The sequence below is a fragment of the Copadichromis virginalis genome, linkage group LG19 (assembly GCF_057382275.1).
Source record: "Copadichromis virginalis isolate Kocher_CV1m ecotype Utaka linkage group LG19, C_Virginalis_male_GT1.1, whole genome shotgun sequence".
NCBI classification, from domain to species: domain Eukaryota; kingdom Metazoa; phylum Chordata; class Actinopteri; order Cichliformes; family Cichlidae; genus Copadichromis; species Copadichromis virginalis.
In genome coordinates, this window is record NC_140636.1 from 284,202 (window position 1) to 297,256 (window position 13,055).

Sequence of the window (13,055 nt, forward strand, 5' to 3'; positions counted from 1 at the left end):
CTCTGGCTCTCGAAGGACCAATTAATGATAGGTTTGTAGCTTGAACCCATCCGCTGGAACGTTGAAGACAATATAATTACACAGCAAAGCAAGACACAAGTAGGCAAAGTTCTTCATGTTTCTCGTGCACGGGAGAGAACTGGACAGACGCCGTTCCTTCGCTTGACCCCAGTTGCTCTCGCCCGCTCTCCCGTACCACTGCTCTTTTATTGAGGTTACATGAATATGCATAGGTTCATTAACATATGACGTCTACATACACACAAAGAGTACCGTGTGTGTGTGTGTGTGTGTTACTGCTGATCAAAGGGTCATATACATGAAAGCACACAACAAACATCCTTGGTCAGGAAGAGGGTAGACCCCCCCCTCACCCTAAATGGTTCACCCTAGATAACAAGGTAAGGAAGTCCTGCAGTTCATCTAAACAAAGAGCACTTAGACTAGAACAGACGTAACTACGTTAATCCTACCATAAAACAATAAGACAAGGTACGACCTCTCTCATGCTCCCAGAGTGCTGTCTAATACACACAAAGTTTGCAGACTATCAAGGATCAAAACCTCTACCAATCTACAACTAATTACAAAACTCTAAGCACTAGGGGTGCAACGATACACAAAATTCACGGTTCGGTTCGATACTTTGGTGTCACGGTTCGATATTTTTTCGATACAAAAAAAATGTTCATGCCTTTTTAATTTGTCATTTATTAAAATTATAAATATATATTTTAACTCAAAAGTACAGTTTTTAAATTTAACCCTAACCCTTGTGCGTGTTTTTTATTTTGACAGCGAATGCGCACCTGCGGACCACTTATGTGCAGCCCTGGTTATTTAGCTCGTCATATTGCAGCCACAGAAATTCTTTTGTCCATGAAACCATAAAGCTGCACCTTCTTTTTGCCTTATAGTCTGATTTGTCATAACTTCTCCGTTTTGTGGTAAGCTTTTCTTTGGCTGTCACTTCTTCACCCTGACCTGTCTTATTTGGCTCAGCAGAACTGAAATATATATCCTGCTGCTTTTACACAGGCACTCACATAAGCTCAGCGATTCTCTGCGCGATCAACCTCTCACATGTTTAAGCTGCGGGAGATTTCACTTGTCATGTTTGCATAGTAAGCTAACGATTAATAAGACGATGTCAGAGGAATTGGTGCACAAATTATCATCACTCACAGATCAGTGCTGTCGCTCTCTATACACAGTTCTCACGATTGCAAAGTGAAAGCAAAAAAACAAGCGCAAATTCAAACGCGATTTCAATGTCACATATTGACAGTGGCTCACCGATGCCAATGACATAATTACCCAGCTACATTTCCGAAAGAATGCAAAAGCATTGACATATATTTTTCCTTCCTACAGTAGCCCGACGGGCAGGGAAGAGAGATTTTGGTAGCCCGACTGAAAAAAATCGCTAGCTCCAGGACGTCGGGCTAGCGATATTGCGAGCCCTGTATCTGATTGAGGAATCACTCATCTTTGGAAAAGAGAGTTTATTACAGAGAAATGGCTCTTTCCAAAATAAAAGCTATACTATCCGCTTCTTCTGGGCTATATTCTCAGCAGCATAAGGAGAATCATGTGCTAACAGCTGTCTAAATGACTCGGCTAAAGTTAGTAGCATGCTTGTTGTTTTTGTCTTTGCACTAGGATGATGTCGGTGTAAATGTGCAGTCATATTCGTTGTGTTCCCACTAGTGCTTTCAGGTTAATCTCGTTGAAATGACCTTAACGCCACAACACGGCAAATCTCCGTTAACGAGCTACCGCCGATCGCTCCGTGCATGGGGCTAGACGGCCAACACGTTAACGAGCTAACTGCGCTAACACACTAGTTCACACCAATGTAATTGAGCATTGCATGGCACATCCAACATACTGTTTTACTTTAGTCCATGACTCGCTTACCTTCAGGGTCATACGTCACATGAAAACCAAAATAATTCCAAACGCCAGATCTGAATGAGGTTCAATTTGCCTGGAGAGCTTAACTTCTGTCTCGCTAGCTTGCCCTGCGCTCTTCCTTCTGACTATGCTGTCTGTGTTGAGCGCTCAGTGGATCTGCGCTCGACAGTGCAGCCTAGGCGGAGTAGTCGAAGACAGATTCACTGAGCGCTCAACACAGACAGCATCGTCAGAAGGAAAATTGATAAAATAAATTACAAATGTTGTATTGTTCGATACATATGCGTACCGAACCGAAAGCACTGTATCGAACGGTTCAATATCGATACGAATATCGTTGCACCCCTACTAAGCACATATAAGTAAATATTTCTAAGCATAAATGTGTCAGGAATCGCTGTGCGGCAGGCAGGAGTTGGACCCAAAATGCAGGACTCACAGACTCGGGGAGGTGAACTCAAAACACAGCTTTATTTGCTGGTAGAACAAACATACAAACTAGACTAAACTGGGAAACCATAAACTAGGGAGACACAGGGAGATCCACACACAACATGAGGGACGACGTCACGCTGAACAGAGGGAGACGCAGACAGAAATACACAGAGGGTTAACGAGGAAAGTGGGAACACACGGGGAACACAGGTGACACTGATAATCATAACGAGACAGGGCGGGGTGAACTGAACATGACATGTACGGGCGTGAGAGTCACAAAGTAAACAGGAAGTGCACAGAGGTTCAGACAGGAGGAGAGAGAGAGCACGGGGAAAACACAGACATAACGGGCTGGGGAAACATGAAACAACCACAAAGGGAGACGAGGGCTCATAAATACATAGAGGGCACACAGGGGGAAGAGAGAGCACGGGGAGAACTTAGACATAATGGGCAGGGGAAACATGGAATAAAACATAAGGAGAGACGAGGGCTCACAGATACACAGAGGGGCACACAGGGGGTAAAAGCCATGAAGGGAAAACACTTAGGGAACAACACAACAGGGCAACTCAGAAAACATGGCCTAAGCAAGGAACAAAATACAAACATACAAGAAAACTAAGAACACTGGGCCAACATGGCCCAGGACCATGACAAAATGACGATCAACAATACAAAACCTAACAGTCACAATGAAAGTCTTTCCCACCACCACAGTGATGACAGGGTTGAGAACTGGATCCATCTGTGTCGCTCTGCTTCTAAACAAAGACACAAAGACAGTGTAAGTCAGTCCTTCAACATTTGTATCCTGACCGTCGCCTGAAATAAAGAGCATCTCTGCAGACGTCCAACTACATTTGACTGTTTCAGTTAACACACTCAGTTTACTGGGCTGCAATAACTACAATACTACCACCATAATACTACAGTAATACTAAAATCATAACTGAAAGGAAAATCTGAATAATCACTCAGAGCTGCTTTTCCATGCAGTAGAATTGCTAACATGCTAACACAGTTTAATGAGCAGAGTTGTTCCAAACAGTCAGGCTAAAATGACAAGATAACAATATAAATACATACCTCACAGTAGCTGCACTTGTAGAGTCTCTTTCTGGTGTGGATCTGTTGGTGTTGTCTCAGGTAACGTGGAGATTTAAAAGTCTTCTCACACAGGTCACATTGATAAGGTCTCTCCTCAGTGTGGGTAAACATGTGTTGTTGTAAGACTGCGTCTGTTGTAAACTCTTTGCCACACTGTTCACAGCAGTACACATCATGTCTGGTGTGAATGCGTAGGTGTATATTTCGGCTCCCTCTCCGGCTGAAAGTTTTTCCACAGATGTCACAGCTGTATGGCTTAATTCCAGAGTGGGTAACTAGATGCTTCTGTAAGCTGCTACTTTGAGTAAAAGCTCTGCCACACTGATCACAGCTGTACGCTTTAACTCCACTGTGGATGAGTTGGTGTTTTTTTAGGTACTCCTTCAAGGAAAAAGACTTTCCACACATGTCACAGCTGAACGGTCTCTCTCCAGTGTGGATGACCTGATGCTGTTTTAGTGAAGCCTTCAGAGTAAACTCCATCCCACACTCGTCACAGCTGTATGGCTTAATTCCAGAGTGGGTAACTAGATGACTCTGTAAGTGGCTACTGCGAGTAAAAGCTCTGCCACACTGATCACAGGTGTACGCTTTAACTCCACTGTGGATGAGCTGGTGTTGTTTTAGGGAACCCTTCAAGGAAAAAGACTTTCCACACATGTCACAGCTGAACGGTCTCTCTCCAGTGTGGATGACCTGATGCTGTTTTAGTGAAGCCTTCAGAGTAAACTCCATCCCACACTCGTCACAGCTGTATGGCTTAATTCCAGAGTGGGTAACTAGATGCTTCTGTAAGCTGCTACTTTGAGTAAACTGTTTGCCACACTGTTCACAGCAGTACACATCATGTCTGGTGTGAATGCGTAGGTGTATATTTCGGCTCTCTCTCTGGCTGAAAGTTTTTCCACAGATGTCACAGCTGTATGCCTTAATTCCAGAGTGGGTAACTAGATGCTTCTGTAAGCTGCTACTTTGAGTAAAAGCTCTGCCACACTGATCACAGCTGTACGCTTTAACTCCACTGTGGATGAGCTGGTGTTGTTTTAGGGAACCCTCCAAGGAAAAAGACTTTCCACACAAGTCACAGCTGAACGGTCTCTCTCCAGTGTGGATGACCTGATGCCGTTTTAGTGAAGCCCTCACAGTAAAACCCTTCCCACACTCGTCACAGCTGTATGGCTTAATTCCAGAGTGGGTAACTAGATGCTTCTGTAAGTGGCTACTGTGAGTAAAAGCTCTCCCACACTGATCACAGCTGTACGCTTTAACTCCACTGTGGATGAGCTGGTGTTTTTTTAGGGAATCCTTCCAGGAAAAATACTTTCCACACAAGTCACAGCTGAATGGTCTCTCTCCAGTGTGGATGACCTGATGCCGTTTTAGTGAAGCCCTCACAGTAAAACCCTTCCCACACTCGTCACAGGTGTGTTTTTTCTCTCCCTTTCTTCTGTGAGGTTTGTCGGCCTCCTGAGAGCGCTGACTTCTGGCTCCATGTTGGTCCTGCAGTGACAGAGATACAAACAGAGGCAGTGAGTGAAATGCAGTCGTGGAACAAACTCAACCTTCAAACTCCATTAACACTAGTTTTAAACCTGAAGGTGGAGCGTGGCACCAAACACCTTAAAGGTCTCTTATCCCCACCTGCTGGTAGTTCTAACACATTACATCCAACCTGCTGTTAAAGATAATTCATGACTGTTCAAACACTAAAATCATGCCCATCCCTCCTGATTGTATACACACACACACACACACACACACACACACACACACACACACACACACATTATTTTATAATTTAGATTATTTTGTTGTTTCCTATTACATATTTCTATAATTTGTATAGATTTATACAGAATTATTCAGTGATAATAAATCCTATGTTTGTTTATTCTAAAGGAACCCCGTTAGCTTCCACAACAGATGTTGCTCGTCTTCCGTCAAATACTTACATAAAATATTACACAATAAACTGGATTCAAGATATCCACATAATTTCACTCTTACATCCACAGTGAGGTTTCACAATTGTTCAAATATAAGCAATCAATAATAATAATAATAATATCAATAACATTGAGGCACATTACACAAATTTCAAAAACAAATCATGTCTTACAATATTTACAACAACTAAAAGCTCTGTAAATCGGCTTTTAAGTGTTCATTGAAGTTTTGAATAATTCTCTAATTTTTTAAGGCAACTTATTCCACTTAAAAGTTGCTCTAAATGTAACAGTTTTACAAAACGTTACTTTTAACTCGAGCATTTACTAAATTGCAGCTTGTTGAAAACTGTGTAATATGATGATGTATTTCATCTGGATACTGCAGCTGAGCAGAATAAATGTGGTGTGTTTAACGGAATTGCTTTCTTTAGAACTACAAGTAAGCCATAGAATATTTTAGCCTGTACAGGAAGCCAAGAAAGGTTATTATGCATTTGATCAATATTAGTATAGTATGAACATCTTCACACTAATCTGGACGCCTTATTCTGGACTAACTGAAGTCTGTTAAGATCTGTCTTATTAGCTGCTGACCAAATGATTGAACAATACTCCAGATGAGACATTACTAGTGCATTAATGACATCTTTCATAATGAAGAAGTGATACACAAAGAGCATTTCATAGCCATAGCTATGCCTTGTCGGCAGAGTTATGTGACATTAGTGATGTTTGTACTTTCAGCGTTAACTTGGTTTTAAAGCCTTTAAAGTATACGCCGTTCAATAGTCGACCTTAATCTGACAGAGATTGTGATGATTTTGTGGATAATTAAAGTCAGTCATATATCCACAAACACAACAAGCTGAAAGTCAGTGATGCTGCTCGGTTTGCAGTCCTGAACATCACGGCACAAGCAGGATCCACTGCACTGTTAATGTGAGCTGTGTTATATTGCTGTCTCTGTTCGGTGGTGTCGAGCCAAATGCACTTTAACGTGTGTGTGAACGAGCTGACGGTTCACTCGTTAAGCTGAAAGAAAGATGCTTTAATCACAGCAGTCACACATGTGTCCACTGCACCATCTGGAACTCTTCTTGTTTACACTCGTAATAACACAAACACTAAATCCTGCTTCTCTGGTGCTGTTGTGTAGCAGTGTGTACACCTGAGACTGTCACCTGTCTGTCTGTCCTGCACTCTCTCTCTGTTTCTTTCTCTCTGATTGTGGAATAAAAGTATGAACATGTGTTTATAAGTTACACTTGTGTTTGAATCCTGCAGCTTATCACACATTTGATTTCCATGTGTGACGACTGCAAGTGTCCAGAGTGAGGACAGACTGAGGGACCCACTGCTGCACATCATCTGTGAGGCTTTGCACCCCTGATGATCCACCAGGACAAACTCAGCAGTGTGTGAGGAAGAGGAGGAGGAAGAGCCAGCAGCAGCTGACAGATGGAGAGAATAGACAGACTGTTCCCTGTTTGTGAAGGACTGCTAGGAAAGTTTAACATAACTGTCTGTGCTGAATCAGTCTTATTAGGTGATGTTCAAATAATGTGATCATCCCAGTGTTTCCAGTGTGGGAGAAAGTACTCAGGGCCTTCAAGTTACACACTATGAAAGGCAGCAACAAGTTTAATGTTCAGAAACCTAAAGTCTGTATCAGCAGCAGGATGGAGCTAAAATAAATGTTGGTTTCAGTTCTATGAAGCTTTGAGTATTTTGGATCAGTAGCTGCTGTGTTTGTTGCATCATATTGCTGTAACTGTTTATATGCTTTATATATTCTGAGCTAAGTTGATCTATAGTGTTACATCATATTCTCATAATCATCAGCATAATCATGACATATTAATTAATAAACTGGAACGGTATGGGATTAGGGGGGTTGTACTGCAATGGGTGAAAAATTATTTAAGTGACCGGAAACAATTTGTGAAGCTGGGTGTCCATTCCTCATCATGCTTGGACATTGCTTGTGGTGTTACACAAGGCTCTGTACTGGGTCCAAAATTATTTATTATTTATATAAATGATATTTGTAAGGCATCTGATATATTAAAATTAGTATTATTTGCAGATGACACAAATATTTTTTGTTCTGGGGGGAATCTAAAGGAGCTGCTGGATACAATTACTTCAGAAATGTGCAAAATTAAAAAATGGTTTAACAGGAACAAACTATCGCTAAATCTAAGTAAAACTAAAATTATCTTATTTGGGAATTCCCTTAGAAATGCACAAGTGCAGATTCATGTAGATGGTGTGGAAATTGAAAGAGTACTTGAACATAAGTTTCTTGGTGTGATTATAGATGATAAATTAAACTGGAAGTCTCATATAAATCATATACATAACAAAATTTCAAGAAGTGTCTCAATCTTGAGTAAAGTAAAACACATTCTGGACCACAAATCACTCCACATTCTCTATTGTTCCCTGATTGCACCGTATTTGAATTACTGTGCAGAGGTTTGGGGCAATACTTACAAATGTTCGCTATCATCAATCTTTATATTACAAAAAAGGGCCATAAGGATAATCCATAAAACTGGTTACAGAGATCATACAAATCCACTATTCTTAAAATCAAAAATTCTAAAATTCACAGATCTGGTTCATTTTCTCACAGCACAAATTATATATAAAGCAATAAATAACCTGCTTCCTGACAGGTTTTTACAGGGTACAGGGAAAAGGTAGAGATTTGATAGGGTGTTCTTGTCTAATATTTTCATGTGTGTGCGCATGCACGGGTTTGTTGGTATGGGTATATATGTATGTATATATATATATATATATATATATATATATATATATATATATATATATATATATATATATATATATAAAATATATATAAAATTGTAGGTTGTGTATCCTTCAGGTGTTAATGGGGTTATTGAAAATGTGTATATGTGCGTATGTGTGTATATACGTAGGTATGGATAGATAGAAACATATATGTGTATATATAAAAAAAAAAAAAAAAAAAAAAAAAAAAAAAATTACACATAACATATAATGTAATTACAAGGAGGTATTTCTGTAGTCTATTGATACTAGATAGTGGAAAACGGGTGGGATTAAATAAGCTTATGCTTCTTCCTGCTCCTTTTTGAACATGGACGTTATTTGGAGTTGTGGTTGCTCGTTTTCCTTTTGTTTGCTTTGTTCATTTGTCTCTTTTAATTCTATTTTTTTTTTTTTATACTTTTTCAACATGTTCAAAATAAAGATTCAATCAATCAAAATTCTATAAGGATGTTATGTGTTTGTAGACTTTCTGCCCAGTTTGACCCATTTAGCAGAAGTCAGCCTGTTTAAGGCTCTGATGTCTATTCTGTGTGACTTACAGCAGTTATGACATGGTCTGATTTTCTCACCCAATAAAGGAATATTTCATATATCAGTCTACTCTTCATTCTATCAGACACAGTTATCACAGCTCGTACATTTGCTTTTTACACATATATGTAAGCATTGAGCCAAATGTAATAATGCCAACGTACTGAAGGAACAACATTTGTCTCTTATATATATGATACATCTGTATACACACTGTCACAGATACTTGTCTGTGAGTGAAGTGATTAATATAATAACTATAATATTGGCCATATTATATTTACATTACCACAGTGAGATGACTTTAGTCTCATGAACAACATCAGCTAATTGTTATTTACAGCTAATCTTAAACGACTGTTCAGCACAGAAATGAAGCCCAAGAATCATGTTTCACAGTCCTGTGGTCTCAGCCTCAGATACTCATCAAATCACACAGAGCTCATGTAGAAACAAATATGTTCTCCTTCATTTCTGTCAAACAAAGCTGTATGAAACGTTTCCAGCTGTTAGTATCATGGTTGCTAGGCAACCTGGGCAGCGCGACGGAGGCTAGACGTCCCATTTCACGAGCCTACGAGCCTCGCACTTCGGCCTTAGCGGCCTTTGAGTACGCGGCCCTTGAGGACTTTAAAGCTGCAGAACCTGAATCGGGATACAGCCATGATGATCTCCAGCCTCGTGCTCGCCAACATTCTCACCTGAGTTAAGAAGACGATCACTGAAATGGTCTCAGCAGGTCCTTTGATGACAGCAATGAAATGCAGCGGTAAGGCTTTTTGGGGATTAAGTTCGTTTTCATGGCAAAGAAGGACGATGCAGTTCATCTGATCACTCCTCATAACATTCTGGAGTGCAGGCAAAATGCTATTATAAAAACTTAAGCAGCAACTTCTCCAGGTTCCAATATTTATGCAATTCTCAAACCTTTTGGCCACGACTGTATAACCTCTTCTGAAGTTTAGTGGATATTATACATGGTTATGCTCAGGATGTGTCGGCCAGTTTCCACTGGAAACGCCTTTTGGTTAAACTGTCAGCGAGCAATTTGCATTTGCACTGTTACATTTTTATATAACTTTAATGCACATAAACAACAGCTGCTTGTTTCAGTGAAAATACATTGATGGCTTTTTAATAAAGTTGTGGAGCTGTAAAGTATTTTGTCTGCTGTCAATTCTATCGTCAGCTACATCGTTATGGCAAATGTTCAAATGTATATGGTGATAAATATCTTTGGTCATATGGTCCTGCTCTGTCTGTCACCTTCTGTGTTGAGCTCATTGTTTCCTCTGTAGTGGCTGAGCTGAGTCCAAGTAGCTGAAAATGTTCCTCTGCTGCTCCGTCAGACTCTCCTCCTCCTGCTGATCAGCTGGGACACAAAACAGATCTTTGTTAGGCTCCACACTGCACTGAAGAGTCAAAGTGTCTCATATGTTCATCTGACAAGTAAAAGAACACATTTTTGTTTCCCGAGGTGGGCAACTTGTTGGAAACAAACACAAAAGGTTTGAGCACTGATACCTGCCATTGCTGCCATTGAAAGATGCAACGCCAGCAATGTGGATTGTCAAGACTCAAACCAATCATCAAGCAAAGACAACAGGGATCATTTGTTTCTGTTTATTTAGCATTCACAGCATTTGTAGTTGCCTTCTGTGCAGGGGAAGTCCACGCACACTGTGTGGTACCGCCATCCGCAGAAGGTGCATTCAACCTCTGTAGGAGAAACGAGATTGTCTGAGACTGAAATGATATTCACTAAAGAAGTGGTGATTTGTAAAACTTCACATTTTGATCCGGGACGTACTCTGCATGAAAACAAGCGCTCACTCTTCCTGCTCAACAAATGACAAGGGCGGAGCCTTATACCACGTGATACAGAAGCTGTGCCGTGTGATGCTAAAATTAGCAGGGAAAAAACAATGGAGAGCACGTCAGGGATGATGAGAAAGTGACAGGAGAAAATCCGTCCCGGTCAACCACCCAAACATCAATAACGGGAACCTTATACAGCGCTTCCCTATACCCGTCGAACTCCCGCAGGCACAAAGACATCACGGAGGCTATCACTTATCACCTGACCAAAGATATGGCTCCATCAACACTGTGCAAAACGAGGGATTTAGGAAAACGATCAACACCCTAGACAAACGCTACACAGTGCCGTCCCGCAACTATTTTTCTATTGTTGCACTACCTGCTCTGTACACGCAGCGTCGAGCAACGGTGGAGACGGAATTTCAAGCAGGACAACATTTTGCTGCAACAACAAAACGTGAGACATTTGTTGTTTTATGTTTATTGTTATGAGAGAATCATGATCTCAATTCTAAGCCAAAAAATCGTGATTCTCATTTTATGCAAAATCGTGCAGCCCTAACATTAACACAAAACTATTGTTTCACCAGAGAAACACACATGAAGAGAGAGAGAGACAATAACAGCTACCAAACAGTCGTCATAATTCTTCACACAATGAGAAAAGGACAAATCAACAAGTAACAATGACTAATTAATATTAAAATCTGTAACATAATGTATTGTTTGGAGTTTAGTCTGATTGGTTCAGGATGAGCTGCCATTATCCAATCACACGTCTGCTTACCTGCATCTTTTCTCTTTTTTCTAACCTGAGCACCTGATGGCTTTGAACTTTTGTTGTCCATCTTCCATTGGTTTGAATTTTGCGCTGCAGTACAAACACAAATCCCCCAACCCGAGGATCAGCACAATTAACCTAACAGACCTACACCTTAGTTCACAGATTCTCTTTGTCTAAGGTTGATTTCTGGGATTTCACACAACCCAGGATTCAGATCGTGAATCCATGATGGGCTTGGATTTACATCATTATAAATGAAATGTGCTCTACTTGGAAGCAGCCGGCCCCGCCCCTTTTGACGGGTTGTGTGAGACTTTAAATCATCAAACTGTAAATTATAAATTAAATTGTTATTGATCCTTTACCCCGAGTCCTAAAGTGTAGATTTATTTTCTTACTCTTCTTATATTTATTGTTTGTTTACTTGCACCGCTGTAACTGCAGCCTCGTCGTCTCGTCTCTATATGCTGGACTGTCTGTAGCAGAGATGACAATAAAGTTTACTTTGACTTCAGCAGCGCGCAGGCGCACCGAGGGCTCTCGCGCTCACTTTATAGAATTTAGAAAAAACATGGGTGCAGATTATAAGTCTGTATCATAATATCTGTTTGTTGTTTTTATTTTGTTTTGCGAGTTGGTTATTAGATGCCGCTCCAGCCAGCCAGAGACTCCCCGCCGCCCCGCCCTCTCCTCCCTGTGCCGCCAGCAGCAGGCGCACCTCGCAAACGGAGGGCGCCCTTACTCCCAGCAAATGGCTGATAGAAAACCGATCGGTGCCTACGAATTTCCCAATATGCGCTGGCATGACGTCGGGGAAGCATGGGTACGACCGATTAATTTATTTTTTTCTTGCCAATGCCCGTGATGCCCCCCCACCACGATGCATTCTATTGGTTTGCACACTTACACACACCCAGCTGTGGTTTCCTGTTTTGCTGGACTCTGGAGAGCCCCGCCTTTAACGCTCTTCTCTCACAGAGAGCAACAGAAAACTTGGAAAAACTCCAGATTGACTGAACTCAGTTCAAAGTTACCTTGACACCTTTAGATGTGAGACGTAGTGATGGTCCGCTTGAAGCTGACGCTCCGGTGCGTGTGTCAGAAAGATCAACGCGCTGCTTCAGAAGCACCGTGTCGAGGCTTGATTCGTTTGGCCAGAGTCACGTGATCAGTGACGTCTGAAGCTTCGTTTAGAACGTACCTTTTTTTAAATCGAACTTTATTGAAACACAATGAGTATACAACATACAAACAGATGAAGTTTACAAAAGAACAGAACATGAACATACAGAACCAGGAGTAAAAAAATGATGATATGAGTAGGCGAAAAAAATCAACATATAAATATTGTTCTGAGAGGCTTTTTGTTGGTTGAGTCTGAAATTGATTGTATGTACAATTCATATCCTTATAAAAAGGCAGAAATATGGTGTTTTATTAATAAACTTACATTTATAGATATAAAATAGCTAAAAGTATCAACAAATTTTTAATAAAAAAACATTTATCATTCTTCCTGGGGAACTTAAAGAAACAGAATAAAACATTTTCCCATCGTAAAGAAAACTCCCTTAAAATATGGACAATAACAAAACTGCTAAATTCTTCCAGAATCTCTGTGTAGAGGAACCAAAAGAGATGTGCCACAGTTTCTGGATGATCCCCACAGAAAGTTCAATTAG

General features: G+C 40.7%; 1 protein-coding gene across 1 annotated transcript; it reads right to left on the minus strand.

Annotated features, from left to right (window-relative positions):
• Positions 1–2,369: 2,369 nt before the first annotated feature.
• On the minus strand, positions 2,370–12,491 carry LOC146685307 (uncharacterized). Its single transcript, XM_085442007.1, has 4 exons — positions 12,408–12,491; positions 10,035–10,140; positions 3,445–4,965; positions 2,370–3,119 (listed from the first exon to the last, which is right to left on the minus strand). The coding sequence occupies exons 2-4, from the start codon at positions 10,050–10,052 to the stop codon at positions 3,039–3,041; spliced, it is 1,620 nt and encodes a 539-aa protein (XP_085298133.1). The 5' UTR covers positions 10,053–10,140; positions 12,408–12,491; the 3' UTR covers positions 2,370–3,038.
• Positions 12,492–13,055: the final 564 nt, after the last annotated feature.

Coding starts and splice junctions, on each gene's coding strand:
- LOC146685307 (XM_085442007.1), bottom strand. Junction 3,120..3,444: donor ACAAGTGCAGCTACTGTGAG/GTATGTATTTAT, acceptor GTCTTTGTTTAG/AAGCAGAGCGACACAGATGG.